The 16,256-nt window shown below is 41.6% G+C and overlaps 1 protein-coding gene across 4 annotated transcripts in view; it reads left to right on the plus strand.

Annotated features, from left to right (window-relative positions):
• Nucleotides 1-4,543: 4,543 nt before the first annotated feature.
• Nucleotides 4,544-16,256, plus strand: part of TFG (trafficking from ER to golgi regulator) — a 28,798-nt gene continuing 17,085 nt past the window's right edge. For 3 of the 4 annotated variants that reach the window (XM_025989937.2, XM_025989938.2, XM_072722143.1), the window contains exons 1-3: nt 4,545-4,827; nt 9,424-9,650; nt 12,727-12,810. In XM_025989937.2, the coding sequence (XP_025845722.1) occupies nt 9,467-9,650; nt 12,727-12,810 (268 nt within the window). In that variant the 5' untranslated portion in view covers nt 4,545-4,827; nt 9,424-9,466. Of the gene's footprint in view, nt 4,828-9,423; nt 9,651-12,726; nt 12,811-16,256 lie in introns of all 4 variants that reach the window. The other variant, XM_025989936.2, reaches the window with a different exon arrangement.

A 16,256-nucleotide genomic window follows, 5' to 3' on the forward strand; every position in this document is an offset into this window, starting at 1 on the left:
TGGTAACTAGTTCAATCAGGTTATCACTCCCTGGCCAGTTATCACCTGAATTTATTGGAAGCCTAAGTACAGAGACCTGTGGCACATTACAGAAATGGTAATAAGTATTTCATTGACTCAACAGTTAACTCATTGAGTGCCTATTGTTCACTGAGGCAATCAATGCCAGATGCATTGATGAAGGAGAGAGAGAGAGAATACAATCACAGCCTTCAAGTTGGGTGGAGGAGAGCCCAGTGGTGAACAAGATACTCAAAGACAGAATCATACGTAAGGACACAGAACAATCACATGAGATTTCATAAGGGACCAAAAGTCTAGATGTCAAATGTCTGGTACAAAAAGTCAGAGTTATAATGTAATCTCAATAAGACCACGGAACGTTACCATTTATCCCTTCCTCCCCCACAAAAAAGTCCTAGTGATACCAAGAGTTGGCATTATCTTATACAGCTAAATGTTTGCATAATCTACCATTCAGTAATCCATGTATTAGCATCTAACAAGTGATACTCAGTTTTTTGAAAAAAGATTTTATTTATTTGAGAGTGAGAGCAGGAGCATGAGCAGGGGAGGGGCAGAGGAGCAGGGAGCCAGACATGGGACTCAATCCCTGGAGTCCAGGATCATGACTTGAGCTAAAGGCAGATGCTTAACCGCCTGAGCCACCCAGGCATCCCAAGAGATACTCTTGTACACAAGACACACTAAAGGATGTTTATGGAGGCACACAGCGGGAACTGGAAACTATTTAAATATACTTTGATAGAACAGATTTTAAAAATTTGTGGGTGGATCCCTGGGTGGCTCAGTGGTTCAGCGCCTGCCTTTGGCCCAGGACGTGATCCTGGAGTCCTGGGATTGAGTCCTGCATCGGGCTCCCTGCATGGAGCCTGCTTCTCCCTCTGCCTGAGTCTCTGCCTATCATGAATAAATAAATAAAATATTAAAAAAAATTTTTGTGGTATACTCTCCCAAAGTAATATTATTCAGCAATGAAAACAAATGAATTCCAGCTACTTGTAGCAATATGGATATCTCAGTAACATAATACTGAGTGCAAAAATTGTTCCAGAAAACCGCAGAGATGATACTCTACATGATGCCTATCAACAAAACTGACAACATATCCTATAGGCCCATATATATGATTAAACTCTATAGAAGATTTAAAAACAAAAAAAAACCATGCAATATTAAACATAAAGTTCAGGAGAGAGGCCTGGGGACCACCCTGGGGAGAAGCACACAGGAAGACATGATTTATTGGGAATGTTCTAATACTTGGGTTAGGTAATGAGTTCCTGCTGTTCATTATGCTCTTAATTTTTAAAATGTGATTGTTTTGTAGGATCAAGGATGAGGAAAGATTACTGAAGTTTTTGGGGGCAACTTAGTATTAAGCTGAAACAAGGAAATGAACTGGATATGGTTTTGGTTATTAAAGGTGTTTATAATCTGGAGGGGAAATTTGATGCATTCAGCTGCTTCTCTAAACCTGCTCTAATGACCTATAAATAAACCCAAGTGTCCTTGATTTCAAGCTTAATCACATTGTAAGCCTGTATCTGGGATAGTGGGAGGTGAGATCTTTTATAAAGTTCTTCATTAGGGACACCTGGGTGGCTCAGCTCAGGGTGTGATCCTGAGGTCCCGGGATCAAGTCCTGCATTGGGCTCCCAGTGGGGAGCCTGCTTCTCCCTCTGCCTCTATGTCTCTCATGAACAAATAAATAAAATCTTTTAAAAATTGTTCATTAAAAATTTTTAAATGTATTTTTTCTGGAGAATCCTGGGGAAATACTTTAAAGTTACTTAGACATCCTTCTTGCCTCATGTCACCTGAACCTCTGATCTGGCTTCCAAATGACGTTTTACTCACCCATTTCTCACTTCTTGCCTTGTGCAGCAACTACTGATCCTTTGATCTGAAGAGGATTACCGCCCCATCTCTCAATTTCCACAGTGGTAGCTGGGAACAGGTTTTAACACTGAACAAGACTTAAGGCAATTGGGGATGAAGCCTGAAGGGATTTCAACATAAAGAACCTCAAGCTGCTTTCAGAGTCCAAATGCACCAGCCCCTCCACAAGACCATACTATGGGTGCCTCTTTCCTAGTTTCTAGCCAGTCGCAGTGCAAGAAGGAGCAGGGTATTTCGGCAGGACTCGAGGGAGTGCCCCTTTCCTGGGAACCTAAAGTGAAGAAATTGTTTCCCCTTATTTCAGGCTAAGGTTCATCTCCTTGTCTCCTGCCTCAGGATCTATCCTCTTTTTAGAAAGACTGACAGTGGTATAATTTGATGTGGGGAACAAAGGCAGAAGAAAAATTATTAAGTTTCCTTACTACCTACCGCCCATCGACAAGTCCTTGAAACAGGCAGTGACATTCCTGCAGGGACTCAACCGCCTTGATGCTCATACTTTGCTAAGGGCAGAAGGCAAGCTTAGCGGATCCCCAGGGCCCTGTAAGCCTACTTTAGCACATAAACATTCCTTTGGAAATTCCCTTTATTTCTACCCTCCAAGACACATCTTGGCGATCACTGCCCAAGCACATGGCCCACTGATATACATCTGAAGGGTCTCACGGCTAAAGTTTTATTAGATGGTAATAAATGACCTTTCCCCAACTAGCCTCCTCAAGGTCCTGGAAACCTTGCCTCCAAAGTTTGAGACTTACATGATCTCTAACACCTTCCCAACCTCCAAGTATGTAAGGGGCCACTCCTAACCCGAGGGCAGCTGCCCTCGGGTCCTCTTCCCCTGCTTTCATAAGAATTCCCTTGGCTTCAAACCCTAACATCTTTTCCTGCATCATAACTCACTTCCTTCAGGGGATATTTTACCTCCATCCGTATCTGTGTGCTTTTATCCAATCTCAAACCATCTTAAAGACATTAGAATATTATTACTGGACAATTGCGCATTCCCTTAAGTCTGGATTATTCAGCTCTAAATAACAAGTCGTGAAGAACAAAAAACAGCCTTTGGAGAAAGTCAGGAACTTTTTTTTTTTTTCTTTTTTCACTCCTTCATTCCTCTGCTCTTCAACCCCTGCAAAGCAATTGCTCAGAGGGCAATATACGCAGCGTTGGAAAATACAATTCAGAGGCAGAGAGCATTCCGAAGTCATATATATTTCACTCTCAAACGAAATTTTTTACTTTCAACTGCAAAAAAAAAAAAAAAAAAAAAGAAGAAGAAGAAGAAAAGGCCCCAGTCTATTCATAGTACTGAAAGAACCTAAGTCGTCTCCCTGAATTCATTTCATTTTACCCCAAGTCCGCCAGGCAGGACCTGGAGCACCGGGGGCCGCGAGCTCGGCCTGCCTTCCGCTCAGGGCCCCGCGCGAGCCAAGGGTTCCCGGCCACCCTGAGGACCGCAGAGCCTCTCCCAGCGACTCCCAACCCCTCCGCGACCCAGCCTGGGCTGAGCCGGGGCGCTCCGCAGCAAAACGCCCACCGAAAACGAGCGCTTTAGGGGGTCTCCGGGTGGCGCCGCCTTCGGCCCAGGGCGTGATCCCGGAGACCCAGGATCGAGTCCCGCGTCGGGCTCCCTGCATGGAGCCTGCTTCTCCCTCTGCCTCTCTCGAATAAATAATTTTAAAAAATAAAATAAAAAAAAGATAAATAAATAAAACGAACGCTTTAGGTAAGAAGAGAAGAGAGCCCATTGGGCAACGCTGCCTTATTCTCCAAAAAGGCCTCCGCAATTCTTAGCGGCCTTAGTTTTGCAGTCTTTCCCTTTCGCACAGCCCAGGTCCGCCCGGTCCCGCCAACGCTCCTGGAAACTCCTTGCTCTCAAACCCATCATCCCCATCTCCATCATTCCCATCCCCGTCCCCATCATTTTCCCCATCATCCTCATTCCCTTCCCCATCATCTTCCCCATCCCCATCATCCCCATCACCCCCATTCCCTTCCCCATCATCCCCGTCCCCATCATCTTCCCCATCACCCCCATTCCCTTCCCCATCATCCCCATCCCCATCATCCTCATCTCCTTCATCCCCATTCCCATCCCCATTCCCTTCCCCATCATCCTCATCATCTCCATCATCCCCATTCCCATCCCCATCATCCCCATTCCCTTCCCCATCATCCCCATTCCCATTCCGTCCCCTTCCCCATCATCCCTGTCCCCTTCCCCATCATCCCCATCCCCATCCCCAGCTCGGTGCTCGAAGCAGCGTCGCGGTGCCCAGCAAGGAAGGACGGAGAAACGCATTCGTTTTTTTCAGGACACGACTAAGAGAATGACAATGATCACAAAACCCCCCAAAAAACAAAACAAAAAAAAACCCACCCCACCCAAATCTGGACAAACGTCCCACTTTGACCCGGGTCCGCGCCCACAGGCGAGAGACACGAAAGCCGAGCTTTTAGGAACACCGGAAGTGCCTGGCCACGCCTTGCGCATGCGCGCCCCCGGCCGGCTCGGCCGTCCAGCGAAAAGGCGGGGACTCCGGCCTGCGCATGCGCGAGCGCCGTCAGCGCCGTGCCACCGCCGCTGCGCATGCGTGCTGGGTTGGCCGTCGGCCGGGAGGCGGAGCGAAAGGGCAGTTTTTTTTTCCACCCCCCCCTCCGCTCTTGTAGCGCCCGCCCCTCTTCTTCCCCCACCTGCCACGTACTGGGCCGACATCGCGCTAGGCTCGGTGGGTCGGTGCGATTGGCCGGGGCCCGCGCGAGCCGGCTGGTGGGGTGCGGCGGCGCGGGCGGAGGGCAGCCGAGTGGGCCGCGACCGCAGCCTCCGCGCGACGGCCCAGCGCCCCGGCCCGGCCGGCGGACACCCGCGGACACCCGAGACCGCAGCGGCCTCGGCAACCGGTATGGCCGCCGGGGGGACGGGGACGGGGCCGGGGCCGGGGGCGCGGCCGCTCTGGGCGAGGCGGGCGGGAGACGGCGCAGCGCCGGGAGGGCCTCGCTGGAGCCGGCGGCGGCCCGGGGCGGGGGTCCGGGGCGGGGGCCTGGGGCGGGGGCGGCGGCTGCTGCGCTCCGCGGGGTCGCGGGGTCGCGGTCGCGGTCGGGGTCCGGCTGCCGGTGGACCCCGGAGCGGCCCGGGCGGCCGGCGGCGAGCGCCTCCCCCGCGGGGCCCTGGCGGGGGGCGCCCGGGGGTCACCCGGGAGGACCTGGCTCCTCAGCTTAACCAGCGCGGTCCGGAGGCCCAGCCCAGTTTTGCAGCGACGCTGCTGCTCTGATAGCGAACTTTTAAGTTTACTTTACCGTGAGCCGCGCCGAGTTATCTTCCATGCACGATACGGTGTCATCCTCACGAAGATCCTTTAAATTAGACGTTCTCATTTTGCACACGATGAAAGTGAGGCTTGGGGAGGTACCTGCCTAAGGTCACGGGTGGGAGTTTTTACCATCTTCCTGGTCAGGCAGGGTTTGTGGCTCCTTGGATGCGTCGGACTCCTCAGAGATTGGTTTTGCTTAGAATTTCTTGAAACTGCTCCGCGTGGGAGGTGCCCAAGCAGGCCCCTCCGAATTCGAGCGGGCTCTGCCCCCAGGGAGAGGGGAGCTGAGCCTAGACGCCGGTCCAGGGCGCGGGCCTCGTGCGCCTCTGGGCAGGTCGCTTTATTCTTCAGGGCTTAGAAGCGCCGACGCCGTTGGAGGGCCTCGTGGGTCGGTGGCTGTTGTCGTTTGTGCACCTCGGAGTGGGGTCCGGACCGGATGGGAGAAGACCGTGCTGTCAGGACCTCACCTGGCAACTGGAAGTTCATACCTGTTTCTACCTGGCGAGCTGGAGTTTGAGAAAAAACAGACTTGAATTCTGTTTCGCAAGGAAATGTGGGGGAATGGGATTTCCCCAGAAAGGGAAAATTTTGTGGCGTCCTTAGTTTTGTGATGATTGTGTGCGTGTCTTGAGATGGCTGCACAGACTGGGGACAGCCTTATGAAAGAAGCCCTGGTTCCTGGACGCAGGGAGTTTACAGCGCATGGGAGACACCCAGGGAATTCGCAGGCAAACATGGTGGAAACAAAGTAAAATAGAGTAATGTTTTCGGATCCATTGGGAATGAGCCTTGAACAGTCCCCCCTGAAATTAAAAAGACGTACTGTTCATTACATTCAGTATTGGAAATTTTTTTTTTAAAGATTTTATTTATTTATTCGGAGAGAGAGAGGCAGACACACAGGCAGAGGGAGAAGCAGGCAGGCTCCATGCAGGGAGCCTGACGTGGGACTCGATCCCGGGACCCCAGGATCACGCCCTGGGCTGAAGGCAGGTGCTAAACTGCTGAGCCATCGGGGCTGCCCAGTATTGGAAATTTACTTAGGAGTTGGGGCAATCACTTCCGGCTCCATAAAGAAGGTAGAGTGTGAAGGTCCGACTTAGGGGCTGACCCTAAACAGTACAGCTTCTCCCAGTCCCCCTTATCAGAAGTTTATTATTTCCCATTCATCTTTTGCTCAGGGGACAGGACAAGTCTTTACATACCTGTTATATGTCAGGCACTCCTAAGAGGTGCTGCTAAGAGTAGGTAGTAACATCTCGCTGAAGCTAAGCCCTGACCCTTAATTGTTTATTGCTGGTTTACACCTGTCCTGTGGGTAAGCGGAAGTAACATACATTGACTTTATTGAAGTTCTTTGTTTCTTTCAGACTGTAAGGTCAACAAGGTGGAGTCTTTACCATTTTGTTGAAGTAGTTACACTTCAGAGCTTGACACATAGTAGGTATTAAGTAGATGTTTCCTGAATAAAGGCAGCATTTTGGCTAACACGTGGAAGAGGTTATATGGAGGTTTCCATCAATCACAGTGTTGGTGAGAAGCCCATTGTGAGAACTGGCAGATAAAAAACTATTCTGTTTTACATTAAGACCAGCTAAGCATCCAGATCTAGAAACACAATCCGCTCTGTTCTGAACTGACTTTAGAATGTTAGATTCAGTATCTAATGCCTCATCTTGAAGTTATTAACACAAGCTCTAAAATACAGATAATACGAGTATAGAAATAAAAAGGGAGAAGGGTAGAAAGAATCAAGGGAAGGACAAATCATGGAGGGTATTTAATATTAGGCTAAAGGGAGCTTAAGTTTCATCCTGCTGATAAAGGGAAAAATCTAAGGATATAGGCCTTCAAGTCTGACGACTTTGAGTCCACACTAAATGGCAAAATTTTAAAGAATCTGTTATAATAACTGGGAAATTTATTTCCAAGCTATCACTATATGATTTGTTGGTCAGCGCATCATGGGAAAGAGTATTTCTAAGATTAAAAAGAAAGGATGTTATTAATAAATGTAATCTCTTCAGAATATGACAAGGAGGACTAGAGACATTCAATTAAGGAATAGTTGGAAGGACATAGGGCATTTATAGTAAGAATATTAGGGCGTATGTAATATTCACGAAATGAATTAGGATTCATGAAAACTTCAAGTATTTGAAGGGTAGTTGGGGTGGTTTCACACACAACAGAAGTAATTGTACAGAAGCACGAAAACCCATTATAATGTTAAAAAATTAAGAGGAGAAAACAGAAAACTGCCAGTAGTAAAGTATGAGGTTGAAACCAGAATGTGGCCAGTAGGAGATTGTAGGGCACCGTCAGCAGTTTGAGAGAGCATTTCCTTGGGGCGGGAGGAGACAGGAGTTGAAGCAGGAAATGCTCAGTGGTTGTATTCAGGGACATGGTCTTGAAAACAAGGGCTAGGCCTTGAGAAGAAGGAATACTAACACATTATTTAATTGTAAGTGTATTTTCTATAACTATAGCAACCATGGTAAATTGCTAGAGACCTCAGACTGTATTTTGAGTTTAGAATTACAGTGTTGTTACAGGATAATCACCCTGAAATAATAACCTGAAATTAGGATTAAAGTAAAACCCAAGAAGGGAATATTCTGTAGTAAATTAGTATCTAGTGCCTAGTTCTCTGATGTTATCTTATTTCTGAAAATAATGTGCAACCTGATCATACACATCCACTAAGGCCTGCGGAGCGCTGACTTAGGTATTAAGAGGCAATAGCGTACAGTCTTACTAGAAAGCTCAGAAGAATGTCACTCATTTGTCTCTTCTCCTTAAGTCCCTAAAATTGGAAAATTAGAGAAAATATTAGTGAAGTCTTTCTTATTTATTTTTAAAAGATTTTATTTATTTATGAGACACAGAGAGAAAGAGAAGGCGGAGACTCAGGCAGGGTGAAAAGCAGGCTCCATGCAGGGAGCCTGACGTGGGACTCAATCCCAGGACCCCAGGATCATGCTCTGAATGGAAGGCAGATGCTCAACCGCTGAGCCACCCAGGGTCCCATTGAAGTCTTTCTTATTTAAAGAGAAAAATTTGAGACCTCTCTTTTAGTGTTCACACATGCTTTTCTCTTCAGGATTATCATTTAGTTACAGCCTAAATAGAGTGTGGAAGTCAGTATTATTTGTCCTCCAGGTAACAAAATTGAGTAAGTACCAGGTGTGAGGCACTGGTACTTAGGAATACCATGCACAAAACCAATTACTTCTTTAATTTTTAGTGGAAAAGACCATACAAAATTAATGCATTTTTAATGTCTGATAGTGATAAGTGCTTTGAAGAAAATTGAAGCAGGATAAGAAAGTGAAAGAGGATCCATCTTAGTTTAGGTCGTCAGGACAGATCTCTGAGAAGTGAACATTTTATCAGAGATCTGAATCTTGAGAGTTCTGACAAGGGCTCATGACAAAATGAACAGCAAGTGCAAAAGCCTTGAGTTGAGAAGGAGAACTTAAAGTATGGGTGCAGTGGTGTAACCAGGGAGAAAAGTAGGAAATGAGGTTAAGTACTTGGCTAGGGGCCAGAGGCCACATCATGACCTTATTGGTCTTTTACTAAAAGTGAGATGTGACTGTATTGGGGAGATTTTAAGCAGAGTGACATTAGATTTTATTTAACAGGATAACTATGTTGAGAATAGATTAAAAGCAGGCAGGCCAGTTAGGAGTCTTTTGCAGTAATGCAAGCAAGAGATGATCCGGCTTCGATCAAGATGGTAGAGGTAAAGGTACTGAAATGATTGGAATATAGAGCTATTTTAAAAGTAGTCACAGGTTTTTGGCTATTTGGTGGACTTTTTTTTTTTTCCTCATAAACAGCTAAGAAGGAAGAAATGATCAGTAACAGATAAAGATGACTACAGGAGAAGCAAAATTTGCGGGGAAGATCAGGAGTTTGTTTTTAGACATGTAAAGTTAGAAATGGTAATGTCATAAGCAGTAGGTATGTGGGTAAAATAATAATAAACGTAAAATAAAACTTGTTTTCTTAAGCATGTAATAAAGTTATCTGCGGACCATTTTAACATGATGAATGTGGTAACATTGGAACAGTGAATCTCTTTTGAAAGCCAGAATTTCTTAGATTCTAATAGTATTTTTGCTTTTCAACTTTTAAGATATGTTTTTAGAGCTGTTAATCATCAAAACTATTTTATCAGTCTTTCCGTAGAGTTATATATATACAACATCCTGGAGTCCACCATGAATGGACAGTTGGACCTAAGTGGGAAGCTAATCATCAAAGCTCAACTTGGGGAGGATATTCGACGAATTCCCATTCATAATGAAGATATTACTTATGATGAATTAGTGCTAATGATGCAGCGAGTTTTCAGAGGAAAACTTCTGAGTAATGATGAAGTTACGATAAAATATAAAGATGAAGGTAAGATTGTTTCTAAAGTTAGTCATTAAAAGTCTAAGTATTATATGTGGGTTTTTTTTTTTTTTTTGCCTATCTTTTATTGAACTAGCTCAAAAATCTTATTCCCTTCTGTTATAATTGAGTACCCACTTTAATTAGATGTTCGTGTAGTTAATTATAAGTCTTTTATAAGTTACAAATAGCTAAGTGATTTATTATTAGAAATGGGGTTTTAAGTGATAGAACTATCATATATATTTTTATAAGCATTTTTGTTTCTCTTCCTGCTCAAGCAATTCTGGTTTCCTTTTTGCTTTTAAAACCGAACTTTCACTCATATTTCCCAAAGTGAAAGAGGTATCCGTAGATAATTGAATGATAAAGATTTTCACGGTCAACTAAGTGTGGGAAAGCTGGTTGAAACAGAAATGTGTTTCTTTAGTGCAGAAATTTTCAGAACATGTAATATGCTGATGCACATTGTCAATTTATAGTATGCAGTGTTCCTAGATTCACTTGACCACAAAACCATTTTTATGGCAGTGGATTTTACATGACAAATGTTGCATCAAACATACAGTGGAATTTTAATAGTAGATTATCCTTATTTCATTTTCTTTAAACCTGTCTTCTTTGTAAACATCTCTACTGCAAATTGTGCTTTAGGTGGTTACCAGTCTTTCTTTTCTTTTTCTTTTTTCCTTTTTTTTTTTTATTTTAAAGATTTTATTTATTCATAGAGACAGAGAGAGAGAGAGAGAGAGAGGCAGAGACACAGGCAGAGGGAGAAGCAGGCTCCATGCAGGGAGCCCGATGCGGGACTCAATCCCGGGTCCCCAGGATCACACCCCGGGCTGCAGGTGGTGCCAAACCGCTGTGCCACCGGGGCTGCCCGGTTACCAGTCTTTCTTACTGCTGAATTTATTTTTAGTCTGTTTCACCTTGTACCCATACTGTCTTTTAAAAAATACTCTTATCCCTTAACATCTTTAACATTGCTGCCCTGGTTTTCTTATCACCAACAGCTGCTTCTCTGTGTCTCTGTGTGCTGGCTTGAAGTAGTGTCAGCTCTTGGTAATAGAAATCTTAAAATTTCAGTGGTTTAACACTTATTTAGAGATCCAGAGTGACAGAAGCTCTGTTGTGTTCAAACATGGCTTACAAGCTCACCTGAAGCATTAACATCAGCAGGCAGATGGACGCAGACACAGTGTTGAGGGTTACATGGGGCAGTTATAGTCTCTAGGCCTTGAGGTAATGTATATCATTTCTGCTCATATCACATTGGCCAAACCCCAATCACATGGCTCTGCTGAGATGTCAGTGGCTTGGAGTATGTCCCTAGTTGGCCCACTTTCCAACAACCTACACTGTGAAACTGATGATGAGCTAAACTGGCCATTTAGCTACAGGTATAATTTTTTTTTAATAAAATATGATCTAATAGTACCCAAAACTAATTTTGAGAGTCAGTAGGACAGTAAAGGAGTTACAAGTAAAGGACAGTAAAGAAGAGCAATTTCTTGGAGTTTTGATGATTTGGAACAGCTATAAATCTCATCTATTTATATATAATACATTGGCTTTCGCCTCTTTGACTTCCAGGTATGTGCCTTAATTTACCTCAAACTTGGTTAACTCTGTGCTCGCTTCGGCAGCACATATACTAAAAACTTGGTTAACTTTAACTGACCTCACTATTTATCTGGCTTTTTCTTAACTGCCTTATTTTTGTTTAGGACAAGGGTTAGCAATCATTTCTTTAAAAGATCAGATAATATCTTAGCGTCGTAGGTCATATAAGGCATTTATTTCATCCACTTTTCTTTAAAAGCTTTTAAAAAATGTAAAAACTGTTCTTGGTTCACAGTCCTATAAATGTGAGATTTTGACCATTGGGATCAGTTTGTGGGCCTTAGCTTAGGGTATCCTTATTTTTGAAACTTTGTCCTCCACATCCAGTCATCACATTGAATTTCTTTTTCATGGTGTTTCTACGTGTTTTGAATTGTACAGATTTGTGTTCCATAGACTGTTGGGTATTAGGGCGGTGGTGTAGGGTAAAGTTCCTGCTATCATATGTATTCTGTTTCTGTTGTGAAATTCAGAAAATAAAAATGGTAGTTAGAAGTTTCCTTCTTTTACATATATATTTCATTAAAAATATGTGTATGAGTAGAATCCCTGAAGATGAGCATTAGAAATGTTATAAGAAGTGGGTCTGGTTATAAAGATCTAAAAACAATGATAAAATTCTCAGTTATGGCTTTTGTTGCCACCTTTGTTCAAAATAAATCTGTCTAATCAGTGTTAAAATTGGTGTAGTGGAGCATCCTTGCAGCAGCCTCCCCAGGACAGAACTATCATCCTCATGCCCCAACCCACCTGTGTGTGTGAAGATACTTGGCAGAGGCTCCTGGTCATCTCCTTGCCCGTGGCTGCTTTTCTGTTCTTGTTCTCTCTAGAGAACATTTTTTCCCCTAGTCCTTTGAAAGTTTTTGAATCAAGAAGCTGATTATAATATTCTTTAACCTTGAGGTCTAGGAGATTACAGAATCTTGTATATATGAGTATTTTTTCCTAAGGAGAGTTAATAGTTTTCATCTTCATATCAAAATGGTCCATGATCCTTTTACTTACTATTATAAAGCTGCCCCTCCATTGGTATTAGTGGTATTTTACTGTACTTAGGATTAAAATTTGAACCTTGGGAATCTATATTTTTTTTTAACTTTTGATAAATATATTTAAATTTTTTGGTACGGGAAGGTTTTAGTCTAAACCAGTAATTTGTTATATTGCTACCATCAATGTCCTAGTAATTTGTAAAAGATCATTCAGTACATTAAACTTAGCTATGTTTTGGGTTTTCTTATGAGGATATGGTAAATAACCTTGCTGTAAAAGTAATAAGCAAAATGGATATAGTATCCTTTTGAATAGATCTTTCCCAGTCCTTTATTGTTTAAAGTTCTTACGGGAGATTCTAATTATGTTCTGTGATCTACAGTTAGCGTTTAATTAAAATGTATATCCTGGTTTACTACTGACACATAAATCTGAAACTTACTCCTTTTTTTTTTTTTTTTAATTCCAGATGGAGATCTTATAACAATTTTTGATAGTTCTGACCTTTCTTTTGCAATTCAGTGTAGTAGAATACTGAAACTGACATTATTTGGTAAGTGGTAAACTTTCTAATAAATTTACTATATTGTATTGTTGAAGTTTTTTTTAGCTTTTACCTTTTATTTTTTTTTAATTTTTATCTGAGAGAGAGAGAGAGAACAAGCAAGAGAGAAGAGAATATGAGTGGTGGGGAGGGAGGGAGAGGGAGAAGCAGACTCCTCACTGAGGGAGCCCTGCTCCATTCATGGCTGGATCCCAGGACTCTGGGGTCATTACCTGAGCTGAAGGCAGACGCATAACTGACTGAGCCACCCAGGCACCCCAGCTTTACTCCTTTTAAAGATTCAGAATTAAGTGATAACTTTTTCAGTTATATCTGAATTTTTGAATTATTAGTTATAAGTATTTTTTTTTCCTTCGGAGATAAATAGAAAGGAGGCATGTTTAAATTCTCCCATTTGCTCAGTTCCCTACATAATAATGGATGCCACTTATAGAAGAATTTCCAGGATTGAAAATGCAGGTTTAAAACTACCTTTATTAAGTTTTAGTTTTATTAAGTTTACTTTATTAAGTTCTTAGTGTATATAATTATCTTCTATAACGTGTTTTTGCTTCTCAAGGCTTAACATATAGGATGCAATACTGTAGACATTATTTTTCAAGGAGTACTTAAAGATTAAGTTAGAAGTCGTTTGATAAAACAAATAGATTAATTTTAATATTTTAGATTTGTTTTCTTAATAGATATTAACAAATTTGTAAGGCAGGACTCCTCAGGGATAAGATAGAAGTGATTAGAGTTAAAGTGGTAGTATGATTATGTGAAAAACAAAATCTGGGCTTTTTTTCTGAATGTTTTATTTAGCATTTTTAAAAAGTACCTGGCATTGAACCTTACAGTTCCATGAAACATGATGTTGGCCAGTTGATTTATTTTGTATTTATTTCATTTCCACCTAGGAAGGATGAATGTGAATCAGATTTTAAAATGCTAATAACAAATAAAAACTGCTTAAAAATCTTTTAGAGAGAAGGTATCATGTTACAGTATTGAATGCTTAACCACTGTTAGCCTGCTATCAGGAAGGTTTGATAAACTGAAAGCCTTCCTTCCAGAAATACTGAGGACATCCTAGATCAACTACTACAAATGTGTTTTTTGAAGTATAGAGAAATGTTCAGGGACCAAAAGATAGGTGGAATTAAAAACCAGGACCAAAAATACCAAAGGCTGAGACTTGGTGTACTTTTGGTGGTGATGGTCAAGGTTTTATTCTACATAATCTAAGGACTAATCACTTGGTGTTTAGAGACCTTGGGTCACAGGCCCTCAGTGTATCTAGGTTCATAGGCCCTAGATAGGAAAAAGGAAAAATACCTCTCTATTGATACAGAACGAGTCATGGAATTGATACAGGAAGCTCTTGTACCCTGGGCTGTTGGGTTTGTGAAAGCTCCCTTAAGGATTTATAACTGTGGCCCTTAGACGAGTTGGATTTAAATTTAAACGGTCTACATAGTTTGGGAGCTTTCAAGCCCAGAAAAAAACATAAAAAAATGATAAGGATAGGCAGAAATCTCTTAGAAGGAATATATTCTCAATCCAGGTCATAGGCTTCTCCTAGATGGGATCCTGTTGATGAACTTAGAGTTCAGAATTGTAAGACACACGTGAAACAGTCCATATAAGCAAGAAACAATGGCCACAACTAGTAATAGGAGTAGACTTCTGAGAACTTCAGTTAATAGAAGTGATCATCCATGAGATATGTGTTAAAGGTTATTAGATACAAAAGAAATAAGAATGTTAGAACAAGGCACTATGGAAAAAGAATAAACAGATTTTAAAAACAAATCAAGGTAACTTTTGGAAGAGAAAAATATCATTAAAATTAAATACAGGGTGGAGAGGGAGAACAACTCTTAGTCACAGTTGAAGAGAGAATTAGTGAACTGGAAGGTAGTCTAAAGAAATTCTAGAATCAAGCATAAAAACAGAGATGAAAAATATGAGATAGAATTGGAGAATGAGAAAGTCCAGCCTATTTCCATTAAGACTTTAAAGAAAGAGATAATGAAGGAGTGGAAATATTTGAGGAGGTAATGGTAAAGAAATTTTCAGAATTATATAAAAGATACAAACAGATTCAGGAGGCACAGTGAGTTGTGAACAGGATATAAATAAAACTCCACTGGACATGCTGTCGCGAAACTGGAAATACATAAGGTGAAGAGATCTTAAAAAGTAGCCTGAGAGACTTAAGACTCATCACCTACAAAGCAATTAGACTGTGTTGGTAGACTTCTTCATAATTCTAGTAGAAGCTAGAGACAGAGTACCATTTTCAAACTGATCAGAAAAGTAACTGGAAAAGTAGTTTTCTGTAGTCTGCTAGGCTTGAGGAATAAGGGGAGATAACAATTTCTGGGTGCCTGGGTAGCTCAGCCAGTTAAGCATCCGACTCTTGATTTTGGCTCACATCATGATCTTGGGGTCATGGGATCAAGCCCCACATTGGGCTCTGTGCTGGGCATGGAGCCTGCTTAAGGTTCTCTCCCACCTTGTGTGCTCTTTCTCAAAAAAATAAAAATGAAAAAAAAATTCAAATAAAGACTGAGAATTACATCACTCATGGGCCTTGTTGAAAGAGTTTTTTAAAATAATTCTTTAGCAAGAAGGAAATTTGAGTCCAGAAGAAGGATGAAACATGCAAGAAGTTGTGAGCAAATAAACTGGTTAACGTGTAAATTTAAATGAGCACTGATTATAAAAAAAAAAGTTTTAGGAATACAAAAACAAGATGGGACAAAATACTGATTAATAATTATATGTAAGACAGGAGAGGATGATAGAAATTTAAGTATTTTAAAAACTTGTATTTGGGAAGAGGATACTAATTAACTTTAGATTTTTAAAAATTGAAGTATATATGTCTAAAATGTTAAGTGATTAGAAAGAGACTAGAAATAACCAGAAGAGGGAAAGGAAAGAAGGAAACAAGAGTACCTACGTGGTTCACTAGATGATGAGGGAAAGAAGCTGAGAGAAAGCTTGATAAATAGCGCAAAATAATACAGTACACATAAATGGACCAAAGTACATGTTAAAAGATCGATTTTAACTGGAGTTAAGCAAAGTCTTCTTACACACTGATTATAAGAGACATACTAAAATAATTACTTTGCAAAGTTTGAAAGTAGAGGGCTAAAAACATACTAGATAAACTCAAAGCTAGTTGTCAATACTAATAGAATGGACTCTAAGTGAAAATATTCATTAGTAATAGTCACTTCATAATAAAAATACGATTCACTGAGACTATATAACCATTCTGAACAGTAATGCATCATAGCATTAGATTTTTCTTAGATTTTTCCATAAGGAAAAATAATTTGCAATCTTGAAAGAGATTTTAATACTCTTTCCTTAGAAACTAGTAGATCAAGCAGGCTCCAAATTAGTAGGGATAGAGAAAATTTGAACAGATCAGATAC

Source organism: Vulpes vulpes, chromosome 1, assembly GCF_048418805.1.
Source record: "Vulpes vulpes isolate BD-2025 chromosome 1, VulVul3, whole genome shotgun sequence".
NCBI classification, from domain to species: Eukaryota; Metazoa; Chordata; class Mammalia; order Carnivora; family Canidae; genus Vulpes; species Vulpes vulpes.